This window comes from Callorhinus ursinus, unplaced genomic scaffold (genome assembly GCF_003265705.2).
Source record: "Callorhinus ursinus isolate GAN/ISIS: 27379988/994484 unplaced genomic scaffold, GSC_fseal_2.0 scaffold23, whole genome shotgun sequence".
NCBI lineage: Eukaryota > Metazoa > Chordata > Mammalia > Carnivora > Otariidae > Callorhinus > Callorhinus ursinus.
In genome coordinates, this window is record NW_027397085.1 from 1,260,366 (window position 1) to 1,273,990 (window position 13,625).

The following is a 13,625-nucleotide window of genomic DNA, read 5'->3' on the forward strand; positions in this document are numbered from 1 at the left end:
CCCTCGCCCGGGGGAAGGTCCCTCCCCCCCCCCGCCCCTCCGCGGAGCCGCCGGCCCCGCCGCCCCAGGGTGTCGGCTGGCCTCGGAGCAGGTGCCCACGCCCGCGCCCTCGGCCTCCTCGGCCTCGCCATGCTCCGCTCCGGCGTACAGCGCCTGCGGGGCCTCCCGCTGCCGAGCCTCCCGCCGCGGAGCTCCCCGGGCCGCCCGCGCTCAGCCTGCGGCCGCCAAGGGTGAGTGGGGTCCGGCCCGCGCAGAGGCCTGCGGCTGGGGGCGGCTACCGGGGCGGGAGCCAGGGCTTGAGGCAGTGTGCTGGGTCAGGGGCGCTTTGGCCTCCGAGAAATGGGCATTTGGATTTCTTCTAGATTTCTGTGTGTTTTTTTACATGCACGCACGTACAAAGTGAAATAGTATCAAAGGGTTCCCAGTGCGAAGCCATTCCTATCCCCATATTTTTCCCCTGTCAAGTGTTAACAGTGTCTTCTGTATTTTTCCCCGAGATTGTGTGTAAGCAAACAGGGGTGTATGTATGTTCCTCTTTGCCTTACTTACACCTTGCTTTTTACAATGCATCCTGGAGAAGCTCACGATCCAGCTAGGAAGAAAGTCATGCAAATAAATATATTAAACCACTGAGCAATAATTATAAAATGAGAGAAGACTGTATGCAGTGAGGAAATTAAGTGAGGAAGTGCATTTTACTCCATCTGGCTCTCTTCAGCCTGGGACGCATTGGATGGAGGGGATGATCCAAGGTTTATAGAAGCTAAACTTCACGATGATTATGGTTTTCCATATATAAAATGATTATAAGTGTGTTCTTTAAGTAGACTGAGAACAGTTATTCTCTAGATCCTTTGGAAATTAAAAAAAAAAAAAAGTCATGTTCAATTCCTTAGTTCTATTAGTTTATCTACAATGGACCAGAATTATATGGAACGGGGCTCACATGCCTCCTCCTCCCTCCCCTAACCAGGTTGCATCAGTCAGGGTTTAGATACCCCAAATGATTAAAGCAGCACTATGCCAACCTCCCAGGCACTGTTAAGATATTAGAGAAACCAGGAGAAACACAGTGGTCAGAAAAACTATAGCTACCACAGCCTAGTAAAACTACCCTTAACAAAAATTGTCTTCCAGAGAGGAAAACCCACCCTTATCTGCAGAAACAAGATGGAAAGACAGAGCAGAAACTGTGATCATTGGAGGCGGCTGTATTGGTGTGAGCCTGGCTTATCACCTCGCCAAAGCGGGGATGAAAGATGTGGTCCTCCTGGAAAAATCCGAGCTCACTGCTGGATCTACCTGGCACGCAGTAAGAAAAGCACTTCGAAACCATCCCACGCAATGAACTGTGCACCAGTGCAATCACTTTTCTTCCCCTTACAACTCCCCACTTAGAGCTTTTTAGAGCGAGTTTCCTTTCCATGGTGGTGGAAGGTGCAATTACAATTTAGTTGGTGTACTTCCAGGGCGGGATCAACATTTATAATGTCTTTATCTTGGACATGTGGCTTCTGGATTCAACCCTGGCTCTGCCATTTTCTACCCAGCCGACCTGTGGCCAATTACTTAAGTTTCCATTCCTGCTGTGCAAACGGGAATATCAACAACACCTACCCAATAGGGTTGTGACGAAGGTTGAGTTAATATGTGTAAAGTTATTAAACACATGGTAAATGTTTAGCAAATGTTAGCTTTTTTTGTGGAAGGATCCTGGCTGGCTGATCTCAAACATAGCTGGAGACCTTTCCCTAAACTCCCCTCACCTGGGTTTTGTGGTCCTTTTTTTTAATGTATGATTTTAATTCCACACTGTGAGTCGACAGGTTGGCTTCGTGAGGCTGAGGACTATGAGGGCTGGGAACATGGGACCCTGCTTTCGTGTTGTGCTAAACAGACACGCAGCCGAGTCAATTGGACATATTTAATGATACACATAATTGTTCCCGTACTACACAGTAATTGGGCTGAAATGGAAAGTTGCTCAGGTAAATGAAGGGGTTGGCACTGCTCTCATACCAGTATGCCATCCCAGTGATCTCTGAAGTCAGCTAAGGATGGGAGAGGCAGTTTTTGTGACTGTTGGCACAAATTTCTTTTGGAGAAAGAGTTGGGCAGTGTTAGCCGCTGCTCGTCATTCTTTCTGTCTCTAGTTTTCCTCTGCTGACACAAGAGGGAACCCTGCTTTTTAGGGACATCTGAATCTCGAACCCGCTCTAGGTTTGGGGGGTGCCAAGCACTGAAAGGGCTGCCTATCTCCTGTTGAGACTGGGGAAGAGCGCAGCCCACATTGAAGCCCAGTTGGGCCCAGTGTTCTGGTAGTCTCATAGTCAGACCCCACCCACTGACTGGATGGAGGCTTCTCAAAAAGTCACAGCAAGCCCAGCTCCTCTCCCCTGTCTCCTTCCCCTCCAGTCCCCTCGTCCCTCAGTCTGAGTGGGAGGTACGGGCACCTGGTCCTCCCTCAGTGTCTTTTCAGAGCCCTTACAGGCAACTGACTCTCATTTCCACAGTTGTCCTTCAGCTCGCGTCCTCCTACCTGGAGAGAGGGGTCTGGGGAGCCGCCAACGCTCCTGGCTCTTCTCCTCTCCCTGAACTAGACTTTCTAGGTAGGCTTCATGTTATCACATGGAAGGGAGCCTGTATTTCTCCTGTAACCCTCCTGTAACTTCTCCTTAGTGAACATTTGCTCACCCTTTCAACAGTATTCACTGAGAGCCTATATTGGGTCAGGCCAGCCCTGTTCTAAGAGGTGGGGACACAACAGGGAAAAACTAAGTGCCTGCCCTCACAGAACCACATTCGGGTATGGCAGACAGAGAACGCACAAGCAATGCTGGAGAGTAGTCAGTGCCGTGACGAAGAGTAAGGTGGCGTAAAGGGATGGAGAATGATGGGACGGAGGAGTCAGGAAGCTACTTTGAGGAGGTGACACCTCAGCAGAGACCAGGAAGAAGTGAGCGAGGGTGTGGTGAGGCTCTCCCCGTAAGGGCATGTAGGCAGGGGGAAGTTTAGGCAAGTGGAGGTATCCTGAGAGGGAGGGTTACACCCTTTTAATACTTCCCAATTGTTAAGGAGGGCATGCGTTTTAGTACTTTAATTACAGATTTGCTCATTTATATTTGATTGATTTGATGTGGCCTACGTTTTAGAATAGATTACTGGATTCCCTGCATTATTACTTCTTAGACATCCCATGAATGAAAAAACAAAAAAGCAACATACTCTGAACCTGTTTTTTCAAGAAAAGTGGGCAAAATTCTTAAGATGATAGCTTCTTGTTAAATGTTAACTGTGCAAAATAATTTTCCCCTTAACCAGAGAGATTCCAGAGTGAGTGGGAAAGACATGCTCCTGCTTTGTGCACAAGGTATTATGCTATACACTTTACAAAAAGAGACCCAGGCAGTGTGAGCTCAAGATGGACTCGGGCATCAGGAGTCAGATTATTTGACGCCCTGGGAATAAAGGAAAAAACAACATGAAGAAGTTCTGTACATTCGGAATTTTTAACGCAGAGAAGTATTTGGAGCAGATTTGAAAATGTGTAAGGCTGGGGAGCCAGCTAAAGGGGCAGACTACAAAAATCCAGGCAGTCTCACTGAACTAGAACATGTGCTCAAGGTTAAACATATCTGTAAAGTGCAGGAATCAAGTACTTAAGGAGGAAGGCACAGCTTGCAAAATGAATATTAAAAATGGAGTCACAAATCCCCAAATCCTGAGGCTTTGCTATATTTTAACATGACTGCTTTGTCAGCTGGTGCCTCTACTACCGATTTAGACCATTTCATGTAGGTTGGAGGGAAAGGGGAGAGGGTGGAGTGAGAAGCAGCTTTGGAGCATGGGGCCCCCAGGAGGCGCGGCCCCTGGGGATGGTACCAAAGTGAATGTTCTGGAGAACTGAGGACTAAAGAGCTGAAGATGCACAATGATCCATTTGGGGTGTAGGAAAACAATATTAGAACTTTCTGTTCATTTTCATCTAAAAATGTAACAAAGAAATTAAACTTTACTGGTCTTTATAAATAGCCTTCACTCGTGATGTGGGTGACATACTGGGTATGATTCCAAGGTTGACTAAAAGAAAGGTTGGCACACCACAAAGGAAGCAGCCCCATACTTTCTTTTTCTTTAGTCTACCATGACATAATGCAGATCACATGCTATAGAGTGTCATTGTTGTGATAAATTTTATAGAAACAGGGCTTTAAGTAATACAATTTGTGATGAAATGGAGAGGGAATGAATTTGAAAATGTACCATATCTCATACAATAATTTAAAGGGTTGTGAAACAAAATTTTTCTTTTACAAAAAGACAAGTGTCCTAAATTTAGTGGTCTTTGTAGTGATGCAAATGGCTGCCAGTCATTTCCACATAGCAGATACACATAAAAAAAATGATTGCAATCTATCCTTTCAAAGTAAAGATGATATTACAAGTGAGAAATAACTGCTTTTTGCAAAATAGTCCTGTTGGGGAGAGAGCATTTTGAAAAGGGATGTTTGGAAATGTTGGCATCATTATTAGAATTTCTGGCCAAAATGATATGTATCATCTAGAAAAACTCTCATATATATATATATATATATATATTCAGATGGGTTAAAAAATGAGATAAATTTTTTAACCCATCTGCAATTTTTCTAAATGATGAGTGTCAGTGCGATTTGTACCCATTTATTTAAAATATAAAAATGCAGTAACTTCCAGGTAGCTTATAACAACAACTGCTGGACAAGGGAACATGAAACATGAATAGTCAAGTTTCAACAGAAATGTTTGTGGAGGCGATGATCGGGTGGGAGGAAGTGGGGTCACGATGCACAGACTACAGCCAAGAAAGTGCCCTTCTCCCACTCGGACCTTTGTATCATTGACAGCTAGCTTCCCCAGCCAGTGTGGCCATTCAAACCAGTCTCAAAATAAGACACACCTGGGATTAGGCCTTCAAGTTGCTGTTTTACCAAGGCTAATCCTATACATATTTCAGTAATAAAGCATGTTACTTACATAGCTTTGCTAAAATATTAATAAATCAGTTGACTATTCAAAAGCTTTTCCTATAATAAACTTTAAAAGCTCAAAAGCTTTTTTACAGAAGTAAATTTTAAAAATTCAAAAGCTTCTCTACACAATAAATAAAATAAAAATTATTTAAAATATTTAATTCATTTCAAGTTGTTTTTGTATGTTTTATGATCCCTGTTACTAATAGTAATACATATTCGTATGTCATGTGAGAACAAAGAAATCCACATATTTTAGTGGGTATGCTTAAATTTTTTTATTGGATGTGAGTGCATGGAGCGCCTATGTTATATGATGGCTTGAGGTCAATCACCGGGCTTTTTGAGGTTGTAGAGGCTCATGAAAGAGAGGGCAGGGTTATTAAAGAGATAGAGCATCACTAGCTTTAGTGACAATTGATGATTTCTCCAATGCCGTCGTCATTCCTGCTCAGTCATTGTTAGCTTGCTGTAAGGAAGAGCTTTCTCTTCCCCATGTTTGTGTATTTATTTATTTATTTAATCAACAAGGATTCTTAATTCCAATTTTATTCGGAGTTATAGTTCTCAATGATTATCTTGTCTCAGTTTCATCTTTTCTCTTTTCTTCTGACTACAGCAGTTTTCTTTCTTCAAATCAAAATTAGGCCCCTTCCTGTCCTCCTTATAGACTTGTGATCATTCTAGCATCTTCTCTTAGCTCTTTTTTTTTTTTTTTAAGATTTTTATTTATTTTTTGACAGAGACACAGCGAGAGAGGGAACACAAGCAGGGGGAGTGGGAGAGGAAGCAGGCTTCCCGCGGAGCAGGGAGCCCGCCGCGGGCCTCGACCCCAGGACCCTGGGATCATGACCTGAGCCCCAGGCAGACACTTAACGACTGAGCCACCCAGGCACCCCTTAGTTCTTATTTTTTTAAAAAAGATTTATTTACTTATTTTTTTTTAATTTTTTTATGTTTATTTACTTATTTTTTTTAATTTTTAATTTTTTTTTTAAGATTTTATTTATTTGACAGAAAGAGACACAGACAGAGAGGGAACACAAGCAGGGGGAGTGGGAGAGGGAGAAGCAGGCTTCCCACGGTGCAGGGAGCCCGATGCGGGGCTCGATCCCAGGACCCCGGGATCATGACCTGAGCCGAAGGCAGACGCTTAACGACTGAGCCACCCAGGTGCCCCTTATTTACTTATTTTAGGGGAAGGCGCAGAGGGGGAGAGAGAGCGAGAGAGCAAGAGAGAAAGAAGATTCCGCGCTGAGGGTGGAGCCTGACTCAGGGCTTGATTCCCATGATCCTGAGATCATGACCTGAGCTGAAATTAAGAGTCGGAGGCTTAACTGAGCCATCCAGGCACTTTTTCTCTTAGTTCTTATGTTTTTTTCTAAATGCTTTGGCACTTAATCATCTGCTCTTGATTTCACTGTTTCATATATGATAGTTTCATGACTTCAGTCAGGCTACAAAATCTTGAAGGATAAGAACAATGTTTTCAGGGCACCTGAGTGGCTTAGTCAGTTTAAGCAGACTTCAGCTCAGGTCATGATCTCAGGGTCTTGGGATCGAATCCTGCATCGGCTTCTGGCTCAGCAGTGTGTCTGCTTGTCCCTCTCCCTCTGCCACTCCCCCACTTGTGCTCTCTCTCTCTCTCAAATAAATAAATAAAATCTTAAAAAAAAAGAACAATGTTTTCTCCTTCAAAATTCCCATTTAATATATCCTTGCTAAAGCCCAGAATAGAAACACAGTGTTCCCTAAACAAGTTCATTGGGCTAAATGTCTTGAATAACAATTTTACAAAAATGAGCCCATGGGACTTTTTCAGATGAAAGATGATTAATTCATAATTCTATGAAAATAGCTCTCTGGGGAGGGGAAGAGAACGGATATAGTGTAGATATACAATTTTCTCGTGGTCTGATTTACCCCAGGTTAAGCTCTGAGGATCTTGAGTAAATGGTGAATGGAACCCTACCAGGGCTTGTGAATATTATTTTTTTTTTCAACTGACAGGAGATATATGGAAGACACATCACGCAGACACCTGAAGGCTAGGGATTCTCCATTATTGATCTAGAAAAGCTCATCTGCACACTAGATACTAAGCTTGTAGAGGAAAGTGGGATATTTGAAAGTGAAAGAGCCTGACTGGCGCTTCCATTAGAATGGGGCTTCGCTCTGAGAGCATCTCTAAGACCTGCCAGGATTTTTCAAAAAAAAAAAAAAAAAAAAGGCTGTGCATGTGTCCAAATGCTTGAACAAGTACTTGATAGAAGCCCTAGGGTTCTGTCATCCATAAAGGATGACTGATGAACTTTAAATGGGGTGCTTTTGAGTTCGGGAGAACCAAATACCTACCACTATCATAGAAGAACCTTATAAATCCTCCCAAACAGATTTTATTTTGAACAGATTGTGTTCTGATGAGCTTTCCAGAATAAAGTAGCTGCAAAATGGGGCTCCAGATACTTAATTTAGAGAAGCTGCTTCATATAATTGCTTAGAATTCTTTTTTTGGATACTACGTTGCATCTGCCAGAGTTAATAAAAGGGGTTTTGGCATGCTACTATTTAGTTTCTTTTTTGTGAGAGTAATTAATAAGTGTTTATTCAGCAAATATTTGTGGGTTACAATCTATGTATTCATCAGACAGGTTAAGTTTCAACAGAAGTCTGTTCACCAATTAGCCAGGCTCCAGTTCTCAGGCATTTTCCAATTCTTGAATTTTGGGAATTTCAGGAAAAAGAACAGGAGGGCTGTTCCATTTAAGAGAATGGTGGGGATAGGGTCAAGGAAAATTTTGCTAGTCCATGCTCTTTGTCCTTACGGGAACACATGATTTGCTGGTTTAGGTCCATGTCGTATGCCACCCCCACCCCCGTATTCTTCCTAACAACATGCATTCCTAAACTTCTCATCTTAGTCATCCCATTTATGAACCTACAAACACTGTTTCCTTAGTGACTTTTAGCGACTTAAAGTATACGTTCATTGGCTGACTTCACATCACCTACATGGTTCAAATTGCTTCTCATAGCTCCTCCATGAGTCTTATGCCCAGCTGTGCTCAAACAGCAGCTGATGTGTTCTCATCCCAAAAGAATGGCTGGTGCTTCTCAGTTTCTTGCCAGTAATAAATTACTGCTTAACAGATAAACTACTAGAACTTAGAGAATGTTGTTGGCGAGAATGTGGATGAAAAGGAACCCTTGTGCACTGTTGGAGGGAATGTAAGTTGGTGCAGCCACTATAGAAAACAGTATGGAGGGTCCTCAAAATATTAAAAATGGGTATATTATATGATCCAATAATTCCACTCCTGGGTATTTATCCAAAGGAAAAAACCCCACTAATTTGGAAAGATATATGTACCCCTGTGTTTATCACAGCATTATTTGCAATAGCCAAGATGTAGAAGCAACCCAGATACATGGATAAAGAAGAGTGGTACATTTATACAATGGAATTTTAAGCAGCCACAAAAAAGGATGAGATCTTGACATTTGTGACAACATGATAGACCTGGAGGGTATTATACTAAGTGAAGTAAGTCAGATGGAGAAAGACAGATAACATATGGTTTCATTTATATGTGGAATCTAGAAAACAAAACAAATGAATAAACAAAGTAGAAACATGTCCATAAATACACAGAACAAACTGGTGGTTGCCAGAGAGGAGGGGAGTGGGTGGGGGGATAGGCAAAAGGGGTAAAAGATACAGCACAGGGAATATAGTCAATGGTATTGTAATGTGTTATATGGTGACCGATGGTAGATACACTCGTGATGAGCACAGCATAATGTAGAGTTGTTGAATCCCTATGTTGTACACCTGAAACTAATGTAACATTGTGTGTCAGCTCTACTCAAATAAGAAAAAATTTTAGAGAATGTTATTATTTTTTTTATCTAGTATTTTCTTTCCTTCCCGCTTTTAAGGCAGGTTTAACAACTTACTTTCATCCTGGAATAAACTTGAAGAAGATACATTATGCTAGCATCAAACTTTATGAGAAATTGGAAGAAGAAACTGGACAGGTAAATGCATTTAACTTGAAACTGTCTTTTTGGTCAGTTCCTCAGAAATATGTAGGATTTCTGAAGAATTTTGACATATCATCATTAAAGCTGTGTGTAGTGACATTAATGGCATGTGAAATGTTTCTCGTGGTAGAGAAATCTGATGGGTATTTAAGGTAAGAATCCCAAGTTTGCTTTACGATCCATTTAGTTTCTTGAAGCACATTTCCCATGTAATTAACCACTCTTGATTTTTTTTTTTAAATAAGGAAAGGATACAAAAGCAGCTTTCAAAAATATCTTTAGTCAGTTACTATATCTAGAAACTAAGAAATCAGAGACTTTCAGCAACTGGATTACAAAGGATCTGAGGGCAATGGCTGCCAGATTGTCACACAGTTTTGAAAAGTACTTCACCAAAAGCCCCTCATTTTTATTTTTATCTCTTTTCATACTTATAAGTGCTCTCAAAATAAAGCGGCCAGTAAAAACTATCCATAGGCTATGATGGGAGTTTACTTAAAATTTTCATGCTATTTTCCTTGACTAAAACTATCAAATGGCTCCCCACAGTTTGTAGGCCAAAGGCCAAAGAAGGAGAGTCTTCCTTAGCTGAGCCCTGCTGCCTGCTTTCCAACATTTTCTCTTGCCACTCTTTGCCGTATGCTTCAACTAGTCTTAATTACATATATTTCTGGAATGTGCTGGGCTCTCTGCCTGAAACAACATCTTCTCAGACCCCATCTCAGTATTCACCCTCCACCCTTCCCCGAGGTCACCCCCTTTGAGAAGCTGTCCTTGACTTTCCCCATCCACCAGTCAGGCCAGCTGAGGGCACGTCTCTTGGTTCTAACAACATATAACTTTCTTTTTTAAAGATTTTATTTATTTATCTGGCACAGAGAGAGAGAGAGAAAGTGTGAGCACACAAGCAGGGGGAGCGGCAGGCAGAGGCAGAGGGAGAAGCAGACTCCCCGCTGAGCAGGGAGCCCGATGCGGAGCTCCATCCCAGGACCCTGGGATCATGACCTGAGCCGAAGGCAGACGCTTAACCGGCTGAGCCACCCAGGCACCACAACATATAACATTCTTAGAACACAAATCTCTCTCTCTCTCTCTCTCTCTGTTGTGGTAGTTGCTTTACTGGTTGGTCTTCCTAGGGACTATGAGAAACTTGAGGGCAAGGAATCCATCTTTCATCTCTGTGACCCAGCGCCTGAGTGCTTGGCCAACTGAAGGAATTCAATAAATGTCAAATAAATGTGTATTTCCATTCATGCTTCAGCTCATCACTGCAACATTCTGATTATATTCCTTCCTCAAATCCTTGGTCTTTCTCGTTTTCACATGGTTTTCTTTTCCTCTCACATGAACAGTCTCATGTTATTGTAATTATGCTCTCAGCTGTCTACCTTCACCCGTCCACTGTAAGCGCCATGTAGGCGGACTCTTTGCTTCTTGTTTATAATAGTATCTCTGGGGCTTACAGAGTGTTGGACACAGAGGAGCTGGTGAGTAAGTAGTTGCTGAGTGATGTCTCTGTGTAAGATGCAAAGATTTTATATAGTTATCTCTTGCACTGCTGAGTAAGTCTCTTTTCTGTACACTCGCATTTTCATTGTGCTGAAGAAGAACCATGTTTGAATGCCAAACAATGATTTCTTTATGTGTTTTTATTGGCATGATTGTCACAGGTGTTGGGATTCCATCAGCCTGGTAGTATCAGAATTGCCACAACTCCTGTGAGGGTCGATGAATTTAAATATCAGATGACTCGAACTGGCTGGCATGCAACAGAACAGTACATTATTGGGCCTGAAAAAATTCAAGAGATGTTCCCTTTACTCAACATGAATAAGGTATTTATCTTCAGGGTATTTTCACCATTTGTGGACTTGAATTAGGATTAGAAAAAGTTACTTTAAGAAATTTATTAAAGGTAGAAAAACTGCGCACACATTTGGAATGGTGAAATCAGATGATTAATGCTGGAATCTGGGCATGTAACAAGGTGGACTATTATGTATGCTAAATGAAATATAAAAGCATAATGAAAAAAGTTTATTAGTTTTTCACCTTTGACAACTGAGGGGGCATTTTCAATACCTTTCTATTACTGTATCCCTAGATCTAGGGGTTTCCATACATAAACTTCTGTTTGAGAACTGCAGAGAAAATAATTACCTGGTATGATAAATATGCATATAGAAAGGCTGTCTTATTCAGACTTTTTACAGAATCAAATTTAGAAGGGCCACGTTATGTTGCTCCACAAATACCATCTAGCTCTTAACTGTACTTCAAACAGGCTCTATATCAGGTATTGATCTAGTTTTAACCAAATTTGGCTGAGAAAATCCACTTGGGAATTTAGTGTCTTTTTTTTTTGGCTAGGTAATAATCCCATTCAGATAATAAGCCTGACTAACACTATACATTGCTACAGTGTAGATTTACGTACCAGGTACTATGCTAGGCCCTTTATATACATAACTTTACTTAATTTTCACAATAATATTATACAATATATATTATTGCTACATAGGAAATTGCAGGTTAGGTAGTTTACATAATGGACTCAGGCTCATCCAGCTAGAAAGAGATGGAGCAGAGACTTGAAGCCAGGCTCTCTGACTCCATTGTGCGCACTACTCAAGTATACCACCAGATGGGGCTGGTGAGAGAAGCAGGGGCTTATGTTCCTCCCTACCTGAACTGAACTGGAGCGGCACCTTGTATCATTGATCTGGGTGCTGGGGTTGTTTGCCCTCGTGAGTCTATAGGCTGCTGGCCTTCTCTTCTCTGGAGTTTTGTGTGATGACAGTATGGTTGCAGACTTGAGTTGCATTGTCTGCACTGAAATTCCATCACTGTAAGGTTATGCTTATTATCTGTTTATATGTCACTCTTGGAATGCTTTGCTGGAAGTCCTCACGATCAGAGTTTTCTCAGAGGTATTAGGCAATGGAAATATGTGGGAAGAGTAGTGTATGGATCTGGGGGCAGGGGGGTGCCAAATCAAATAGATACCGGATTACGGCAATAAGGACATATCCATTATAAAATACCAACTTGACATTTGGAAGTCTACAGTAATATGAATTCCATTAAAATCAAAACAAGTCTCGGGGCACCTGGGTGGCTCAGTCGTTAAGCGTCTGCCTTCAGCTCAGGTCATGATCCCAGGGTCCTGGGGTCAAGCCCCGCATCGGGCTCCCTGCTCAGCGGGAGGCCTGCTTCTCCCTCTCCCACTCCCCCTGCTTGTGTTCCTGCTCTCACTAACTCTCTCTGTCAAATAAATAAATTTTCAAAATCTTAAAAAAAAATCAAAACAAGTCTCTTGCACTAAAACTATAACAAGAGATTGGATTAGTAATCAAAAGCTGCCCACAAAGAAAAGATTGGGCCCAGATGGCTTCACTGGTAAATTCTACCAGACATTTAAAGAAGAATTAATACTAATCCTTCATAAACTTTTCCAAAAATAGAAGAGAACACTTCCCAACTCATTCTATGAGGCCAGTATTGCCCTGATACCAAAACCAGACAAAGACAACACAAGAGAGACAGGTATCCCTTGTGAATATTGGTGCAAAAATCCTTAACTAGCAAACTGAATTTAGCAACATATAAAAAGGATAATGCAGTATGACCAAGTGGAATTTATGCCAGGGATGCAGGGTTGATTTAACATCTGAAAATCTGGGGTGCCTGGGTCGCTCACTCAGTTAAGCATCTGCTTTCCGCTCAGGTCATGATCCCGGGGTCCTGGGATCGAGCCCTGAGTCTGGCTCCCTGCTCAGCAGAGTCTGCTTCTCCCTCTGCTTGTGCTCTTTCTGTGTCTCTCTCTCTCTGACAAATAAATAAAATCTTAAAAAAATAACATCTGAAAATCAATCAGTGTAATGTGCCACATTAATAGAATGAATAAAGGACAAAAACACATGATCATTTCAATAGATGCAGAAAAGACATTTGACAAAAGCTCCTTGTTCGTATTGGGTGCTCAGTAGATTTCTATTGAATGAATGAGACCTAACTATAATACTGCACAGTGTTCCCTCTATCAACTTGTTTGATCACACTGTCATTCTTCTTTGTTTCCCCATGGTACCTAGCCTGAAGTCCTAGTGCAACATAGGTATTCAAGCATTAGTTGTTGAATGACTAAGCCGAGTATACATTTTCCTGACACCTGTATACACTTAACATGTGAAGTTGTTAATAGTACTGAACAATGAAATATAAATAATTGATCAATTAGTATTAGACTGACTGCAAATGTCAGAAACCAAAATGATAATGCTTAAACACGATAGAAGTTTCTCTTTCCTTTAGGCAGTCCAGGATTTGAATGGTGGCTATTTTCCGTGAAGATTTCAGGAACCCAGTTGCCTTCTAGATGATTGCCCTGTCATTCCTAGGGTGTGACTCCTCTGTCCTGATTCCAAGACGGCAGCAGCTAGAGCTCCGGCTGGCCATCATGTCTGCATTCCAGACAATAGGAGGGAGGAAGGACAAAGAAGGGACAATGGGCACATGCCAGTGGTTTTGTTTTCTTTTGTTTTTTAAGTAGGCTTCATGCCCAGTGTG

At 41.9% G+C, this 13,625-nt stretch overlaps 1 protein-coding gene across 1 annotated transcript in view; it reads left to right on the forward strand.

Moving 5' to 3' along the window:
- Positions 1-30: 30 nt before the first annotated feature.
- DMGDH (dimethylglycine dehydrogenase) overlaps positions 31-13,625 on the forward strand; it is a 66,516-nt gene continuing 52,921 nt past the window's right edge. The window contains exons 1-4 of the mRNA XM_025892664.2: positions 31-230; positions 1,138-1,312; positions 8,952-9,050; positions 10,727-10,891. Of these exons, the coding sequence (XP_025748449.1) occupies positions 130-230; positions 1,138-1,312; positions 8,952-9,050; positions 10,727-10,891 (540 nt within the window). The 5' untranslated portion in view covers positions 31-129. The remainder of the gene's footprint in view (positions 231-1,137; positions 1,313-8,951; positions 9,051-10,726; positions 10,892-13,625) is intronic.